Below are 18,925 nucleotides of genomic sequence, written 5' to 3'. Positions count from 1 at the left end.
CCCCCCCCCCCCCCAACGCTCCTCTACCTATACCTCTACCTGCGGTGGAATGCGACGCCGATTGGCTCTCAGTGGTCGACGGGGTGGCGCTTGTGCTCGCGTTACCCGCCCAGGGTTTTTTCCGCGACAAATAGCCCTTCTTGAACAGCATGTCCTGCCGCGGCGTTGTAATTCTCGTGTACTCGTCCTCGTTGAATATGATCTTCGGTTTGGACGGCGTGCCGTCGGACTCGTCCCTGTGGGACCGGGCCCCGCCGCCATTGTAACCGCTGCTGCTACCGTTTCCGCTCCGTCGGGACTTGTATCCGCCGCCTTGACCGTTACGCTCGAAATTGTGACCGCCTGTGTCGTTCTCTTGGCCCTTCACGTAACCGTTCCTCAATCCTTCCTCTTCGTCCTCCTCGCCTGGCGGAGCTGTCAAACACAAAAAGCGAGAGAAACAGTTACGACAGAGTCCAGGCTTTCGGTTAGGGTTAGGTAATCATTTCGCGCAATTATTTCGAAACACGACCGGCTTCTGCAAGCCTTCATACTTTGTCTTGGAGACGTATTAAGTAGCTACTGGTGGCTAATGCGTTAATTTCTAAATTCCGTGGAATTTTTCTAAACACAAGTTTACGTAAACATCATCGCGTTATTATTATTCGTGGGAGAGACAGCGTGACAATTGGCTACCGTGCGAAGACCACCGTACGAGTAGAAGCTACCAGAGTCGAATTACGGAGGAATTCGTCACCCGAGTTGCACACCGGTGGCCATTATCTACGAAACTGTTCGCGTATCAAAAGGTTGCCAGTGTAACCCCGAGCACGGTAAGTAATATGTGATATTCGATATTGATAAATGGTACACTGGAGCGAAGTAGATACATTTGGATCTGACAGTGAGGGCACCACCGTAACTCCGAAGCTGTGATAATCTGCTCGGAATAGGACTGTTGCAGCCATATCCGACTCTTCGATATTGCCCGTACATTATGATAACTGTTTAATGAGCAAAAAATCTTAGCTGGTGCTACTATCTAGTTGGCCACATGATATATGTATATATACAGGGTGTCTCAGCTAACTTGATTACAATACAATAAACTCGCAATGCATGCTTACTCCACTTTGAGAAATAACGACACTTTTACATAAATTTTGCATAATTTCTCAGTCGAATGCGTTTTAAAGTGTGTTAATCAAAGTTTATACTAATATGAATCATAAATCGTTGATTTGAAGTTCAACATTGATTAAAAATGTAAAATAAAATGCGTACAGAGTGAGCGAACATTTTTATAAGTAACTGCATGCAAATATGCCGAAACAGAGGTAAATAATAATTGCATTAAAATTTCACGAAGCTTACCTAATGTTTCAAACCTAAGCAGTTACATCGTCTAATCGCGATTCGGATGCTTCTGATGTTCTAAAAACTATCGATGACTACATAGTCGAACAAAGCAGGTGCTAATTCGAAGACGCAACAATATCAAGTTAAAATTACATTTAGACCTATTGCATTCGGTGCCTAACAGTCAGTGCTTTCGCCTATTTGCCAGTGCAAACTCTATCTGTAACAGAATTTTCTTTGAATTCTACAAACGAAAACAATTTACTGTAACATCTGTACGCAGTGTGTTCCAGATATACGTGATATATATTTAAATACATTTATCATACCATGTCCAAGACTGCTTTTCCGTAACGTTCGTACAGATCTACACAGACATGTCTGTATACTCCATACAGATCACAAACTTTTTCCTTCGAAAAACATTTCAGGACATAATATATCTGGAACAGTGTGTATACAGGTGCGAGCATACTCAAGCCCCGAAAACAGCGATTAAAACGCATAATACAAGACCTCCCTTTCTTCTAAACAACAATTTGAGGATCGAACTTGTACTAAACACGAACAGAAACTTGTCGCAGATCGTTCTACCCGCGACAAGTGTCCCAATGTCTATATAAACTTTTCCTCTGAGAAACCTTTGTTCATTTTTTAGGTTGAAACTTATACAGGGTGTAACAAAAGTGTTGTAGGTCCCCCAAAATGGGTCACTCGTGAGGTGATTTGGAACAAGTTTTTCCTTAGCAAAAATGTTATCTGAGGCTTCGTTAACGAGATATTAACGAAAAACCCCGACCAATCAGAGCGCGAGTCTGCCAGCCGGGACCATACCGGCCGTACTCCAAAGGTTACCGTGGTCGCAACAAAAGGAACAGCAAACAATAGAAAAAAAAAAAAAAAAAAAAAAAAAAAAAAAAAAAAAATAAACTAAAATCAGAAGCCTCCTCTACGATCCAGGATCGGTCTTGTTTCGTCAAGGTTCCGTACCGTCTTGGTACCTCGCTAAAAGTAGAACGTGATTGGAGGATCCAATCACGTGGGTGACCCTTCGCTGTCGGCGCCACTGCATTCTCCCTCTACGCGCTCTCTAAGCTCACTGGCGTCCTCTCCTTGAAATCCTCTATATTCCTTTGCGTAGAAGCCAGTCAGGTTACAAGACCATTCCCCTCTTTCACTCCAAGAGCACTTTCCCCCTCCAAACCGAGAGGAGAAAACGGATTCTCTTTTTTTTTCCTTTTTGTAAAAAAAAAAAAACCCGTTATCCTTCCTTCAAGGGATTGTTATCGCCCTCCTCGGTTCTCCAGTGGTTCACGATTTTCGCAACCGATTTTCTCTCGATTTCTCGGGGATAAACGGTACTATGCTAGCGACTTGATTCACGCGTCAGATGGAAAGGAGGACGCGCGGCGAACGGATGATAATCTGACGCACGCGATGCCTCGAGAACGACTGCGGTCAACGCTGGACAGGGGGCGGCGGAGGGGGCCAACAAATGAAGGATGGGGGAGGCCAACAGGCGGAGAGGAGAATCGCCTCGACGGCGGACGTAGCCCATTGGCCATCGTTCCGTCGACTAGAATAGCATCGGAATTAGAATAGAAAACGGACGAGGACCGGCGACGGCGACGGCGGTTACCCGTGTACGCCGCTAAAGATGGCGGACAGCCGCGGTTCATTGAATGGGATCGGTGAAGAGGGTCGGTTAACCTGTCATCCACTGTGTTCGGGTCAATTTGACCCGAATGCTCGGACTTGGATTTTTTTAATTGTACAGGGTGATTAAAAATTTAAGGTTCGTACCTTATAGGGTACATGGTACTCGGCAAATGATGAAGAAAAGCTCCTAATGAATATGCACTGAAAAGTTAATATTTTCGAAGTTATAAACAATTTTTTGTCTCGGTTAAAGTTGTGAAAAAAATTGTAAAAGAACCCGATAGGAATTATAAGAAAACCATCTCTTACTATTCATCCGCAATTGTATCAATCTCTAAAATGTCGTCTTGGGAATATTACAACTAAGGTCCGAAAAGGGTTAAAAATTCTCGTTTCCTGCCGTTACCCCAGAGACGTAAACTCTTCAACGATGATAGTAAAATTCGCTTGAAATTCAAGTTGTCGTTAAAACAGTCCACGAATAGCGGGAATTTGCATAAACATCCCCGTTTAATGACAATGATTATCGCGGTTGAAGCTTTCACAGGCAACATGTACATACATAGTTACCGGGCTAAAGTGCACGCGAAGCCAGTTGGTCTAGTTTTAATCAGATTTGAGTTCAACGTACCGGAGCCGTATTTTAGGTAACAAATAGAAAACACTAAATATTCTGCGTCGTCGAGACAACGTTCAACGCACTCTGCGAATAAACAGAAATTAGCTCGGTGTAAATAATAACAGAGATTCGGCAAGCGTTGTGACCTTCGTTTCAGTTATAAATAACAAATTTCGAAAGTAAAGAAAATAAAAAAAAAAAAAGGATAAAATTGGCTGTCGATTAAAAGTGAAACTGTGGTATCTTTTTTTATAAAATGTCTTGCATAATTCTCTCAATGTTATGGTTTTTGTAAATGCGATAGTTTTCGATTTTATTCTGAACCCAATGAGACACTTAAGTGGGAAAATAAATTTCTACAATTGTTCCTGTCGTTATAAATTACTTTAGAAACTTTTATTTTCCATAAAAATCCGCAGTCAAGTCATAAATGTCTCGTGACAGAATTGATGGCTGTAAAACCGGTCTGGTCCCTATTCCGTCAGCAAAGGGTTTATACATTTTGATTACAGTTTGGCTTTTAGTATGTTTTCTACGTTCGAGAATGCTTAGAAACGCATTAAAGTCGTTGTGACCAGAAGAAGACGGCATAGACATATCACTTACCCTCGCATCAACGTCGAGAACGAATACAATGTTCGGGGATACCTGTCACAGAACACACAGCTCGTGAAACGAGTTGATTGGTTGCACCACTGAATCAACGGAATTCACAAAAATAATACGAGAAACTTGCAAATTAGCCATGGAGATACCGCTAGCGATAGGGGAGGCTGCCAAGTAGGCTGCCATGCGGTTATATTGTTCCGTTACATAAAACGCGACACCCGTTTATCGTTTCCTCGAGACACTTGGACGATTGTTCACCCTGACCAGTCACCTTCGGTTAGAGATACGAGGAGTTGGCTGTCCGAAAGGGACGCCAGAGACGTTCGTTCCAAGATGATTCTACGGTAGACACGCTGTGTGGTCCAACACACGCACACACACAACAGTCCCCTTAGCAGAAAGCATCCATCTTGCCTTCTCTACAACGTGGAATCGCGCTCTAATAAGGGGAGTTACTCGGATGTTAAACTGGTATTGAAAAAATAAGGGTCGGAAGTTGTAAGGCTCGTCCTTTTAAAAATCGAAATAGCTGCCATTCGGAAAAGTCAGTACAGGAAATCCTCGACGAGTGTTCGAAGGCTCCTCGGCACTAAACATAAAATATTTCATAAACTAATGGACATATGCGGCTAAAACAAATACCATTGGTTTCAGAATTCCAAGATCTATCGCTGTGCTAAACCTCATTAAAAAGTCAGCACTACATCTGGGAAGATCTCGTTGTCAGTGCCGAGGAGCCTTCGAACACTCATCGACGATTTACTGTACCGAGCAGAAAAATCGTGTTGCAAAATCCGTTTCAAACAGCTCTCGAAAACGATATAACTTTCTTTTTTCATATAAAAAATACTATAAAAACTTAAAAGGAAGTAGGTCGAGAGACTATTTTTTGTAGTCGTACAAAAAATAAAGAAGTAGTAGGTCGAGGAATTCCTCGAATCCTTAGTGATTGATACGATCTTTATCGATTCCATTCACGACGTTCGTGAGATATTCATGAGACGTTTATGAGACGTTCATGGGACATTACGATCTTTATCGATTCCATTCACGACGTTCGTGAGATATTCATGAGACGTTTATGAGACGTTTATGAGACGTTCATGGGACGTTCATGGAACATGAAGGACGGAAAACAATGGCGAGAAGTTCTCTGCACCTGACGTAACGAAAAACCCGGAAAGGTCACGAACGCGAGGCAACGCTTCGACGCGCTGCAATTATGCCATCGCCACTAAATGATACTAATTTCTGCCCAGAGACCGAGCCAGCCGCGATCTTTAATCAGTGACGCATACACGGAGAGAAATCGCGAGCTCGGCTTGTTTCTGTTTCTCTTTAGCGAGCTGGTCAACTAACAACCACAACGAAGGAAGACACAAAAACGTCTCGTATTTTCACGCGCTGGAAAACCGATGAGAAAATTGCATGCGACGAAGCCTTAGACCGAACCAAGTCACGATAAGTTTGTTTATCCACTATAATATTGGGTTGAACGAAGATTTTTTTCGTTTCTTTTTCTTTTCGTTTCGTTGCTAGATACGATAGAGTATTTCAACAGTAGATGATTGGGAACATATGAAACTTCATGGCGAGTACTTTAATACAGTAGAACCTTGATTATTGGAAAACCTCTCTATTATCGGAACGTTCTGTTATCCGAACAATATATCGAAATTATATAGAATTTTATTGTCTGCATTAGAGGTTTCAATCTGTTATTTATAATATTGTTATTTTACAATATGTGATTTACAATAATGATATAAATCACCGTTGATAAATCTGTCACAGACAGATAGCTCTTGAGCGGTAGTGGAACTTTTCGAATGTGCCTATAGGCAGTATACATATGCTGTTTAAATACGCACGAGAACTGCGCAAATGGGTCAAATATCGGACGGATGGACAGACGGACCGATACCTGTGCAAACAAAATTGCAAAAGAGAATGACCGATGGGGATCGACGAGCCAAGTGTCGAAAGACTAAATGGCTGCCAGATGAATCGGCGATGGTTTGCGGCGAAAAACGGATTTTTGTGATATTTTCCCGTCTTTTTCGGGTTGTAAAATTAAAAAAGAAAAAAATGTTCTATATTCTTAATGTGGTATTTAACGGCCATGCCTCAGATTTGAATTCTGATTATGAGTCAATTCATGGATTTCCAAAATGAACCATTTTCCAAAACACGGTTTTGAGCAAGACACATTTAAAGTTTGTCCTGTATTCTTCTATAGGTTTGACAATTTTCTGAATTTCCTCATAATGCTTCAGGAACACATTTTCAGTACTCGAAGCTACAAGAAAATGGCAAGAAAAAGAAAATCGATTTTTCAACCGCCTTAATCGAAGATTCACTGTATTTAGTTTTCTTTTATGGATATGGATATATACTATTCTTCTCAATTTTCTACGTACACGAGGCAGATGCTCGCGGGGTTCCTGGCTCAAGTGAACAGGCGAACAATGTCCCTCGATTGTTCTCCGAGGTGGAGTGAATGTACGAGGGCCGGACGATCAATGAAAATCGTTGGTATACTGGTACGCGCCAGATATCATCACACACCGACCGTCCAAGAGCCGTCTCTAAACTTCGAGAACGTAGGCTGCACGGGAATCTAGAGCGTGCGTGGATTTCTGCGCGACCAACGGACGTACGAGGCGGTTCGAAGCGGTTACGTTTCGTTTGGTTTTGTAACCGAATACTTCGTCACTTCCATGTGGAGTTCTACTCGAGATCTAACAGACACATTATTTACTACTTTTCAGCGATATTCCACATCCATCTATCGATTAATTACCGATTATCAGACAGTGAGAAACTTTATACCGTTTATAGATATTAATGCGAGTAGAAGTAGCCAGCAATAGCCAGACAAACGGCAGACATTGGCCACAAGCGAGTTTGTAATTAACTCAGTTATGTCTCCCCTCGTTGCTTGACTAACGCCGGTATATAGGGTGATTTTTCATTACAGAATGACTCTTTATGAAAATATAAGTCGAAAGTTTGAAATAGTTAAAGTTGAGAATATATCTGACGCACGTGCATTCGTGTCTATAATAAGTGGAAACGGCTAGTAATGAACAGACACGTTAACCCTTTCATTCCCACTGTTGGCATATGGTTATGTATTCTAAATTACGAAATAATATATTACAATCATGTATTTCTTCATATCTTTGAGTACATGTAATAGTTTCTTCTAATTTTGTATACATATATGGCATGGCACTTTCAATGTTCATTTAAAGGCTTATTGGTAAAATAAAACATTATCGGTCTTTTGTCTCTTCCATTCGATGGAATTCAAGTGTTGAGCATTATTACAAAATAAATTTACACCGTTATCAGTTTCAACGTCGCGTGAATAGGAAGAATGTGAAGTGGAAACAGCCAACTATGGTCAGACGGGCGAACGAAAAATTCTAAAAATTGCAGCTCTGATACGAAACTATTTTTTCTTTGTTAGTGCCACTATATGTGGCAAAAAAAGAATTGCATTGTTCGAAACTTTGTCTCGTGAAACTGTACTGTTTTCGACTGTATCGTGACTTTTGTGGCCCTGTATTGTACGTTGGTCAAGCACACGTACCGTTGCGTGTACAATTTGGCTAACGTGTCCGTTCATTATTCACTATTTCTACTTGGTGCGAACACTGGCAATATTTTACCACGCTGCCACCTAAAATTCCAAGTTTACAATGAAACAATATGTAACTAATCTGTTGAGGGTTTGCTGTTAAATAAGAGGGAATTATTGTTTACTAAGAATTCAACATTTACATTTTATTATATGTTATTTCCTTAGTAATTTCTGAAAAATTGAGCTACAAATCTATCAATAGGTGAAAATGGTTGCCATTTAATTATAACCCGTTTAATCAAAACCACATCTGCAGTATCAGATATATCTCTCCAAAACCTATTCTAAAAAATCTAAAACTTTCAAAATTGAAAAGTTCCATGCGTTTAACTGGTCAGTAGCGACCCGCGTATAACAGATGAAAAATTGTGTTAAACGATACAAACTAATTTGGGTTACCGAGTATTAACTTTCATCGGGTGAACAGGTTTAATTCAATACCCAGCGGTCTGGGTTAGGTGGTCTAAAATTGTTTCATCGGTGTCGGAAGTTTTTTAAACTCCGCTTATCAGGTTTCTCGCGGAGAGACTTTACGTCGTATGACGCAATCGCGTTTCGCCGCCTCGTCGTGAGAGAAACAAACCGATGAATGACACCGCGGGCTTCATCCGTTTCCTGATTAATTTTGACGTATCCTGGTCGACCTCAAGGAAGATATCCACCCTCTCCCCAGAAAGTTCTAGATCGAAGCACCATTTTTACGGACGCTGGAAATAGTCGTGCTCGAGGCTCCGTGGCGTCAGACACGATTGCGAAGAACGGAATTTGTAGGGTTTCAAGGATTTCTATTTGCTTTGCGTAAAGGAGAACCCTAGATAGGGATGTTACGATTAATCATATTATGTAATATATTAATCATATTATGTACTTTTGAAACAATAATCAACCGCGAATATTTTTACGAAATCCCCATTTATATATCTTCGTTATATCGTTTTGCGATCGATTTTTCTTAACTTTCAGATAAAATTCGCAGTTTGGTCGAACAAACGTGACAACCGTCCGATCTGTAACTCACTGTATTTCCTTACGAAGAATTATCCCTTTCGTGTCCTTCGATCATCAGCGTAGAAATTTACAAATTTTTAAGACATCTTAATCCGCAACAAACGTGTCCGCCGCCTAAGAGCAACTATCGATCAGACCAATCACTGCTACACTCTGGTACTTCAAGAAATACCAAATCTATCACTAGTAGTAATACAGATTATTGATCAAACCAATCATATACTGCTATCTCTCTGTGCTTCAAAGTAACACATAGTTTCCGTACGTAGAAACCGTCGAATCCAAAACAGAAAAAAAAATCATCGAAACCTCCCTTCACATTCGTATCACCTGTCACTCGAGTCTCGCATCGTAAGACACTAAATGCACAAGAATTTCGAACGGTAAATCTAACGAATCATGAGATGGAAATTCCTTCCCCCGACTCTATGTACAGGGTGTGTCGAAGTTCAGCTGAACAATCCGATATATTTCGTGCAGACTCGTGAAAATCAAGACAAGATTGTGTCACGTGATTCGTTCAGTGCCCGAATTTCATCGAATCTTCGGAAGATGTCTTGACGGATAAAACCGAAAGTCACGGAGCCATTGTTCGCCGGGTATATCACAGATTCGCGTTCGAATGATCGAGAGTGAATCACAGACGAGCCGCTCGCGGCGACCACTTCCGGTCTGCAGCGCCGCCGGTGCACGGCACACTGTCGGCATCAGAGTTGCAAGGGGTAGTAGCGCCCCTAAACCATGAACTTGGCGAAATTTTCTAGAGCTCCAGGGGTCTTGTCTCGCGTAGGCAGACTATGTGCGCCCTGCACCGCTTGTGGCGCTTATTGGTACTAATCCGTGGCGACGTCGTTACATAAATAAATATACAAATAACAAGTTGATACGAATATGTACATAATAACATATAAATTGTGTAAATTTTTTACACGTGTATATATTTATATTATTACGTGTATATTGCGTATATACGTGCTGAATTACGTCGCCGCGAATTAGTACCGATAACCGCCACCCGGCGTGCAGGGCGCACATGGTCGGTCTACGCGAGACAACACCCCTGGATCTCTAGAAAATGTCGCCAAGTTCATGGTTTGGAGGCGCCTACCCCTGCTGGCAACTCTAACCAAGGCGTTCGATTTTCCTGCGACTGTGCAGCCGGAACGATTTTGCATCGTCCGCTACCACCCCCTTGCGCGCACGCTTTCTACCAGCCAAACCCTCCCTTATCCGCCGTCATCTTTGTTTGTCCTTGTCTACAATCTTGTTACGTCCTACCTCAATCCCTTCCACACTTATTCTCTATCCTTTTGTCCCTCCCCTGTATTCTTAGATTTAACCCCTTCAGAGGGTAGTTACGTGTAAGTTTCTTTTCTTTTCTTTCTTTCGAAGATTATTCTTATTTTGTTGGTATTCTTTTTACGGTAATTAGTATTATTACAGTGAACGCACCAATGAAGGAACACTTGAAAGATTTTGTAACTACATCTCCCGATTCACACGGAAATATACACACTAACAAATTTAATAGTGCACTACTGTTATATATAATTCCGTTATCTAAGAAATCATTCGTAAAATACAAATAAAGAACAACAACTCATTAGTGCATTCATGAAATAACAAATATATAAAGCAAGGGACAGTTGGCTCGCACCACTTCGAGGGGGGTTAATGACTTCGATAAAATTTTCTCACAAGCGGACAACAAATATCTCTTCTTCCCTTCGACTTTCTCTCTACGTCAACCGCGGAAATCCAATAATTTTCCCTTTCCAGATTCCACCGCTGCTACCATTCTCACCCTTTCTCTCTTCAAACATTTTCCCTTCGCTCGTTCATCCCCCTGTTATGTATCTCCGTTCTCGCATTTTTTTCCCATCGTTTCCGTCACACCCCCTCCTCACGTGTTCCAACCACCCACGTTCCCTCCTCTCGTCTGTCCGCCATCGTGTCCCCAACCCCGCGCAAGCCCTTTCCGAGCGCTCTCGGCCAACACCCCTGTCGCATGCGTGATTTCAGGCCAGTTTCTCATATACTTTCCGGTCGCGTATCTGCGCAAGACGAGCCTTGTCGCCAGGCGAGAGCGCCGACCGGCCGACTCTCTGGTGTCTACGACCGGGAATGAATGTACAGTAGACTCGCGTTAAAGTAGCGCACGTTAACCCTTGCGCGGTCAACCAAAATATTCACAGTTATTGAAGAATCGGAATACAGACTCCTCTCGATTATTGTCCATGCGTTATCCCCACCACTGAGAGAGGGGGGAAGGGCGTGGAACCTGTCAAGCGCATACTTTGTCGCCCCTCTGATTTTGCTGCAGAGGCTCGGGGCTTCGGGCAAAAAACGAATTTACGAAGGTCTGACGCATTTCTCCGTATAAGACCATAGTCCCGACGCGGACCCGAGTTCGGGACAATAATCGAGAGGGGTCTGTACTAATATTCTGACAGATTAGATAAACATAGATAATTTTTCTTCCGTAGTTTTTCGTAACTCTAAGTTTTCCCAACATAAAAAATTGTGAAAGGAAATTCAGAAATGGGTACCTAGGTACCCATTTGCCTACAGAAGGTTTAAAGTAGCGGTAGAAACGCCCTAGCTCACACGCATTACTCAGACGCGTGCGCGCATCCCACTATCGTTCCCCATCTGTAACCAAAGTTCTAATCCAATTGGTGGATTGACCGAGCTACCACGAGATCCTGCGTGCCCATTGGCTCACGTTAAAGTAGCGTTTCCAGGAAAAACCCGCCCCGAGAGCACAGTACCGTTACTTTAACGTGAGTCTACCTGTACAAGGGTGATTAAAATATCACGGCTATCTTCCTCCGTTCCCCTTCGCGACCCCACTTTACACCCCTTTGCATAATTATTTCCTCGGTTGAAGTGGCTCCTACTACGCAATAGATCATTAGGTAGGTTGTGAAAGGTCTGTTGGTTCTTCGGCGATGCTTCGTTATACTTTGAAAGAAAGTCGTTTTGTTTAGGGGTCGCACAGTGGTCCAGCATTATTTAATTAAATTTAAAACTAAAACATTACATTTCGTTTTTTTTTTTTTGCTATAAACAATGTATTTGTTTACGAATAAACACCGAACTAGTAGTCACATTAACACTTTTTCTAACGTTTCGATGTTATATAACACTAGACCGAATAAGATACTTAAGAGGAAAAATAAATTTCTACATTTGCTCCTGTCTTTACAAATTACTTTAGAAAACGTTATTTTGTATAAAAATCCACAGTCTAGTGATAAAGTAGACGTCTATCGTAATGGAGAAATGCAGCGAACGTTTATAAAAATCGTTACTTAATGTATTAGTATATTGGTAACTTGTATCTTGTTAGTTGAAAAATTTCATGTAATAATACTATGTAGTTCAATTGCGCAAGAGGACCCCCAGATGACGATACATCGTGAGGTGAACGGGTTGTCGCGCGCACACGTCTTGCCCAGTCAAGATTTCACGGGGTAAAAGAACAATAATCCGTTTAACGTTATCCCCCGCAGACCGATGATTTGATTATAGTGTTACAAGTGAAACGCCGATGTCAACGAGCCCGACGCGTCGCGATTCAACCCTCTTTTTACCCCTGCAATGGAAACTTATACTGTCATGCAGGTAAACTCATAAAAATTTCACGTGGGTTAAAGGAAACCGTCGTGACTACTCGAAAGTGTATACTCGTTAAAAATACAAATAAAATTGCCATTTATTTATGACGAGTTTACTCGTTAAAAACATCGAAAATTACCGTTTTCTTGTGACGAGTACACTCGCCAAAGCCAATTAACAGGTTAATAATTTCACGAGGTTCCTCAGACCCCAGTTCACCGGTTCAAGGGTTGAAAATCATACGTAAACCCGGTGAATGCGCGGTCATCGTGGTAAATTACCGGTCGATAAAACGTCGCAAACAGAGGCAAGTCGGAATCTGTTGCCGGGTGCAGCCTCGAATTCGGTCTATGACCCGGCACTGTATCATCGATGAAAATGGAAAAGCGTCTGCGCAGTCGGACCGTCCGCCGTAAAACGAACGTGCCCTCGATACGTATCCCACCCCTTCTATTTTGCCCTTCCTTTCTACTTCCCTCCATCCGTCCTCCGCGTTTCCTTATCGTTGTTCTTTTATTCGGGTTCGTCTCTTTCATCCGATCTCAGTCGGCACCTTAACTAGGAAAGACGAGTTAACTCGTCAATTCTGCTTAACCGTACACCATCCCACAATTAATCGTGTTTCTTTTCATTTATAGGCGGAAATAATGATTTTTCAGACGTTATCACTCTTCTAGCAAACCGACGATATACGTATAAGTGACACGGATTTCTCTGAAAATGGGTAAACCTTTCCACCGAAGGAGGAAGTTACTCGTGACTCGACCCGATAATTTCGGAACGAAAGGGTCAAGAAGTCGTTAGTATCAGCAGGATTATCTCGTGTTCCCGTGCCAGGGTTAGCGTTTTACGTAACGCGCCCACGCAGCTAAGTGCACCGAAAGGAACGCCGTTTTATCTATATTTATCGGGCTTATCTTTCACGCCGGAATATTACTACAGTCCGGCTATAAACCGAACTTTGTTGGCGGCATCAACTGTCATAAGGATCCTCGATGTCTTCCCTGAAAACGAATAAAACTGGGGATCTAATAATGTTTGGCGGACCGTGCTGAGCCTAGCGGAATTCTCTTAACTATCGATGTATCTATACAGGGTGTCTCAGCTAAATTGATCACCTCGAATAATGACTTAATGGTACAGTTTATGAAAATCTTGAGGCGTGGAACTTAAATGTCATCAAGGGGTACATGTTATAATACACCAATGCACATGTGTGTGATTAATTTAACGATACACAACAGGCACAAATTTTAAACAAAATGAATAGCACGGATTAATGCTTCTTTAAAAAAAATATATACATATATAGAAGCGTGTCATCGCTTCTGCCACGATCTAAATGGTGTCGTAACGATGTGCAACGCTGCAACAGCTGCGTCGAAACGTGTCCTTTGATCTGAGCGGAATTCACTGAGGAAAATAAATGCAAACAGAGTGGAAGATATGCAGGTGCTTAGGGGGAATTTATTTTTAGTCGCCGGGACTTTACTTCCATTATTTCACATTTACCGTAAAATGTTGTATCTTCGATGAAAGGCATTGTGGAAAGAAATGCACGAGTTTTTCTTTTTTACAGAATCCATTTCATTCATTTTTTTCCATTCTGCTGGCAATTACAAGATTTTCTAAACTACGATGAAAATCCAGCTCATTTATAAAATGTACAAACAGCTTACGCACGGAAACGGCTAGAACACGATTCTTGAATCATTTTTAGGTCCGATCGAGCCAGCGACCGTAACTTTCGTTTTGACTTTTGTAATCTCCGATTATCAGGAAAGTCAATGAGTCCTGATGATAAGAAGCCGTTGCAGCGTAAATCGAATTAAAGCGTGTTTCGTGCTAAATCATTATCGCGATGCTGTTACGCAATCCACCAGAGCGAGAATTCTGCTGTTAGATTAACGATTCAAGTCTCTCTGTTCAACCGAAAAATTCTTTTCCAGCGTTAACAAAGATTTACAGAAAATTTTTACACTAATGAAAAATTGTAGAAATTCAATGTTTCACAACTTTGTTAATATTCATTGATAAATTTGTTTAAATGAACAGCAAATTAAAGCTCGAACCCTGTACTTTTTGACCTTTTTTGTTCGATTGTCGTATTGCTACCAATATTTATTGCTTATTCTTTATTTTGTATTGTGTAATTGTAACATTATTTCACTTTTATTCTTGTTACATAAATACCATAAATTTTTCTATTTTATTGTTTTGCAATTCATTGCTCGAAAAATAATTTGAACCATGCCATGCACGGGAGACATGAAACCAAAACAGAGCAGGCCTTTCTGTAAATGGCTGTAACTTCGTTTAAAAAAAAAAACCAATATTCGTTTTAGATGCAGTTTGGCTTGTTTTGAAGGCAAGTACTAGTTCCTTTTGCCTACTTTAATATAAAATTAAAGAAACTTCTTTCAGATACAAGCCCACAGAGATACATCTGGTAGCACAGTCAGTGTTTTGATGAAACGGGTTCTTCTGTCAATAAACATGTGGCTCCATTTTTCAGAAATTACTAAGGAAATAACATATGTATATGTTGAATTTTTAATAAATAATAATTCCGGATATACAACAAAATTAGTTAATTTTCCTCGCCTTTATTTACCAGCTGAAAGGTATGTAACCCCTTAAGAAGATCACACCTGAATCGTGGAATCCGCAAAAAAATGCAGGAAATTCACACCCTGTATTTCTGTCGAATTCTTCTGTCTCGATACCTAAAATACGTGTATTACTACAGTACTTTTTGGCTTACGTTAAATACCGAATGAATTTTACCACCACGCTATACTTTCTCGACCAAGAAGACCATTTCGAAGACGGAAAAAATGTACGAAAAATAGCAGCAGGGAACTCTGTCGATCGTCGATCCACATGATCTTATAAGGCGGCTCTCGCGAGGAGGCATAAGTGATTTGGAACGTCGGGCTATTATAGAACCGGTCTAGGTACATTGTCGAAAACATAGAGCCGACTCTGTGTTCCCCCCTCCACCAGGTGTAGGCAACTAGATTCGAATCCGTGACACCACCTCCGACACGATTGTCGCACAATCACCTTGCCAAGTGAACTTCTTCATCATCCCCCTTTGGCTTCTCGATCGGTAGTGGATCGCGTGTGGCCACACCGGTGAATTATATGGCCATTGCAATCTTTGATTACGCCTAGTGATACCGTTTCAGTTAGGGACAAACCGATACCGTCAGAGTAACGAGACTTTTACTGATAATTAGACTGAGATATCAATATCTATGTACTTAGTATCGCATCAAAAAGTATCGATACCTACTTTTCTCGAAGGAAAAAGTATACAAGGTTCTTTTTTTTTTTTTTTTTTGTTAGAAAATAGTTAATATTTACCTCATATGTTAATAAACAAACATTTTTATAGAGGTTTTCGTGAGTGACTGTAGCTACCATGCATTCGTTACAGTAAAAGAATATAGTATCGTTCAAAAGAATGGGTTTATTCCCCTGAATAAACCGTCAACTTGAACTTTTTTCATTAAAATATGGATAAATTATGTTTATAATATAAGTTTGCTTATGATAGAAAAATAGACTGACTGGTTATGATAATATAAGTATACACATAAATAGTACTCGAAATATTCGAGACATTGTGAGGCATTTGAATATTCATATAGTGTTTGAATAATTGAAATGCTTGCCTTAGGTACATATAATATCGTGGCGTTCTATTGTGATCAATACTTAACCAGTCGAGTAATCGGACAGGCCAATCCGATCGAATTCATCCACTACAAAACGAAGGAAACAAACGATATTTTATACATCATTTAACTAGTCGATAACGATCAAAAGTACAATGTGTATGTACATATACAGTACCATTCAAAAGTTTGGGATCGTTCGTCGTATAAATAGTCCACTTGAATTTTTTAACGATAAATAGATAAATTGTTTGTGATCATATAAATACAGTATTAATATTCAAAACACCGTAAAGTTTTACCAGTAATTGATTTTTCGAGAAATGTCCCCCGTCTTTTCTGTATTTTTAACAGAAAAAAATAAAGGATCAGCAGTACCATTTTATCGGTCGTTAATAATTGTGGGGAATAAAAGGGTTAATCGAAAGCAGTCTGTCGTCGAATTTCCGGACTCTAAGAATAAATAAGCGAGTCGATGTCGATAATGTATCACGGTGAGCAGCAGCCGGTTTCGATCGATTCCTATGCACCGTGAAAAATTCAAGAGGATGCATGGATTCCTCCAACTGCTCGCGGAAACGATAATTCCTGTGCAAAGTCGATGCTCTGTTTGGAAAGACACTTCTATACCTAGTAATCTATCTTCAAACATTTTGAACGGAATTATGACAGGAAAACGATCGAACTGAAACTTATTGAATAAGAAACGTAAGCGCGAGCAAATCATTTGATTTCAAGATCGATGAAACCGGTCCAGAATTAACGAACTCTATAATCGGATAAAAGTGACAAACAATGGTTTGCAAAAACACGTAACAATGAATGATTACCATTACTAGCAAAAGCAACGTCACCCCCCCCCCTCCCTTACCCGCTATAAAATCGAAGGTCTCGTCGTAAGAAAGAATTCCTTGACGATTCAACGTCACTCTCGATGTGTCTTGTTACATTCTTGTTCATACTTATTATCTATCGTAACAACACTGTTCGAGCTTATTGGAGAATTGAATAAGCAAATGAACACAATTACTTGACAGAGTTCGAAACATTTTAAATTCTGTAAAAAATTCTACAAACATCATTTAAAAAAAACGAAAACAGTATTATACATATTGAATGGCACGTGTGTTGTTTTATTTTCAACACAAATATTCGCAGCCTAGTACCATAATAATATATTAAATTATGTTTTATTTTCCATACGCGTTCTTTAGACAAGACGGATCAATAACCGTGTCCATCGAACATATCTCCGCAATCTTTAAAGATACGGTACAATATTTACGCAAGATACACAATATCAAGGGTATTCAAACCACTTCACTGTTACTTGTTTTAATTGTTCTCAAACACAGTGATAGTGAATACCAATTTAAATATTTTTATTGTTGTTCGATCGTTATATTCAGCATAATGTCAATGTCCACAGCTGAAGTTATTTATAATCCAACCCGACATAAAAGTTCATGGACTGACAAGAAAACTGCAAGAACTTCGAGGTCGTAAACTTGGTCGAGACTTTGTGCTCTGTTAGCGACTGTCACTGTGTTTTGGGTATGCAGTAAAATATAGTCTTCGTAAATTATGTTTCAACATCTACTACCCGTTTATTCACGACATACATACAACTAAACAGTTTATTTTTAAAGTGGTAACAGTCGAACATCCAATTTCTATGGCTAGAAATAGATACTAGTAAATAACAAATGAACGATTAAGAAAATGTGAACACCAGTTTCAAAGTGAATGCCTCGATTATTTCTACCGATAATCTGTTGAAAAACCAGTTGTCTACAGAGAATCGAACAAAAATTGTAAATTACTGAATTACGAATATTCTTCATGAATTAATTCCATTGACCGTCAACTGACTTCTGATCATCTTTAACACTAGACCCACAAGCGTTGGATGTACACTAAACTGAGTTCTCCATATATCGATATGTATAATGTATAAAACACTGTACCACAATACAGTACATTATAAAATGTATAATCAACTAAAAGCAACATTGTGAATTCAGCAATTGTAAACCAAAGGAATCCATCAAATCCATTTTGACGAGTTTGGTTAATAAAATACGAATGTTAGTCGTTCAGACTGCTGATTTCATGCACTTTCACGGAATACTGCAACAGGGAAGATGTAACAAAAAAAGACTTCAGTAATAATTAATAAATTGTATTAATTCGATATATCGAGGAGGAATGCAATTTCGATTAAAAACTTCCGACTTCGAACGAATAACTCACGAAAGTTTCGAGCTGGCACAGACATTTGTTGCAACCGCGGACCGACCAATGACGGAACGGCTACTCGATATTTGTCCGTGCACGAGATAGGATTACACCTGGGTGGCTCACGAGCCATTTCCTTTCCCCGTAAATCAATATGTTCGTCGGGCGACTTTGTACGCGTACGATCGTGAAAAGTGCATAACCGTTCCGACACGACCTTGAATCACCGATGCATATTCAATGGAATAAAAAGAGCGTGGCACAGAATTCCCTTGGACTTTGGATCATTCGTTCGGAACGATCACCCAGTTCGCGCAATTTCATGAAATCGACCATTTCTTCGCGGTCTAGACCTGGCCTCTAGACTGGAAAAAGTGTCCCTGAGTGTTCAGGTTAATTACGCGCAATGTATTCCTTTAGAACTTACATTTTAATTATTATACAAAGTTAATATGCATAGGTCATATGTCCCAATTATGGAGCCCCTGTATTAAAATCATT

The 18,925-nt window shown here is 40.4% G+C and overlaps 1 protein-coding gene across 2 annotated transcripts in view; it reads right to left on the bottom strand.

Moving 5' to 3' along the window:
• LOC107190282 overlaps positions 1–18,925 on the bottom strand; it is a 41,545-nt gene that overhangs the window by 8,055 nt on the left and 14,565 nt on the right. For both annotated transcript variants that reach the window (XM_015579064.1, XM_015579065.1), the window contains exon 2: positions 40–414. In XM_015579064.1, coding sequence (XP_015434550.1) covers positions 40–414 — 375 coding nt within the window. The remainder of the gene's footprint in view (positions 1–39; positions 415–18,925) is intronic.

Source organism: Dufourea novaeangliae, unplaced genomic scaffold (assembly GCF_001272555.1).
Source record: "Dufourea novaeangliae isolate 0120121106 unplaced genomic scaffold, ASM127255v1 scaffold168, whole genome shotgun sequence".
Taxonomy (NCBI): domain Eukaryota; kingdom Metazoa; phylum Arthropoda; class Insecta; order Hymenoptera; family Halictidae; genus Dufourea; species Dufourea novaeangliae.
Note: the sequence above shows the minus strand (reverse complement) of the source record. Positions and strands in the feature narration are given on the sequence as shown.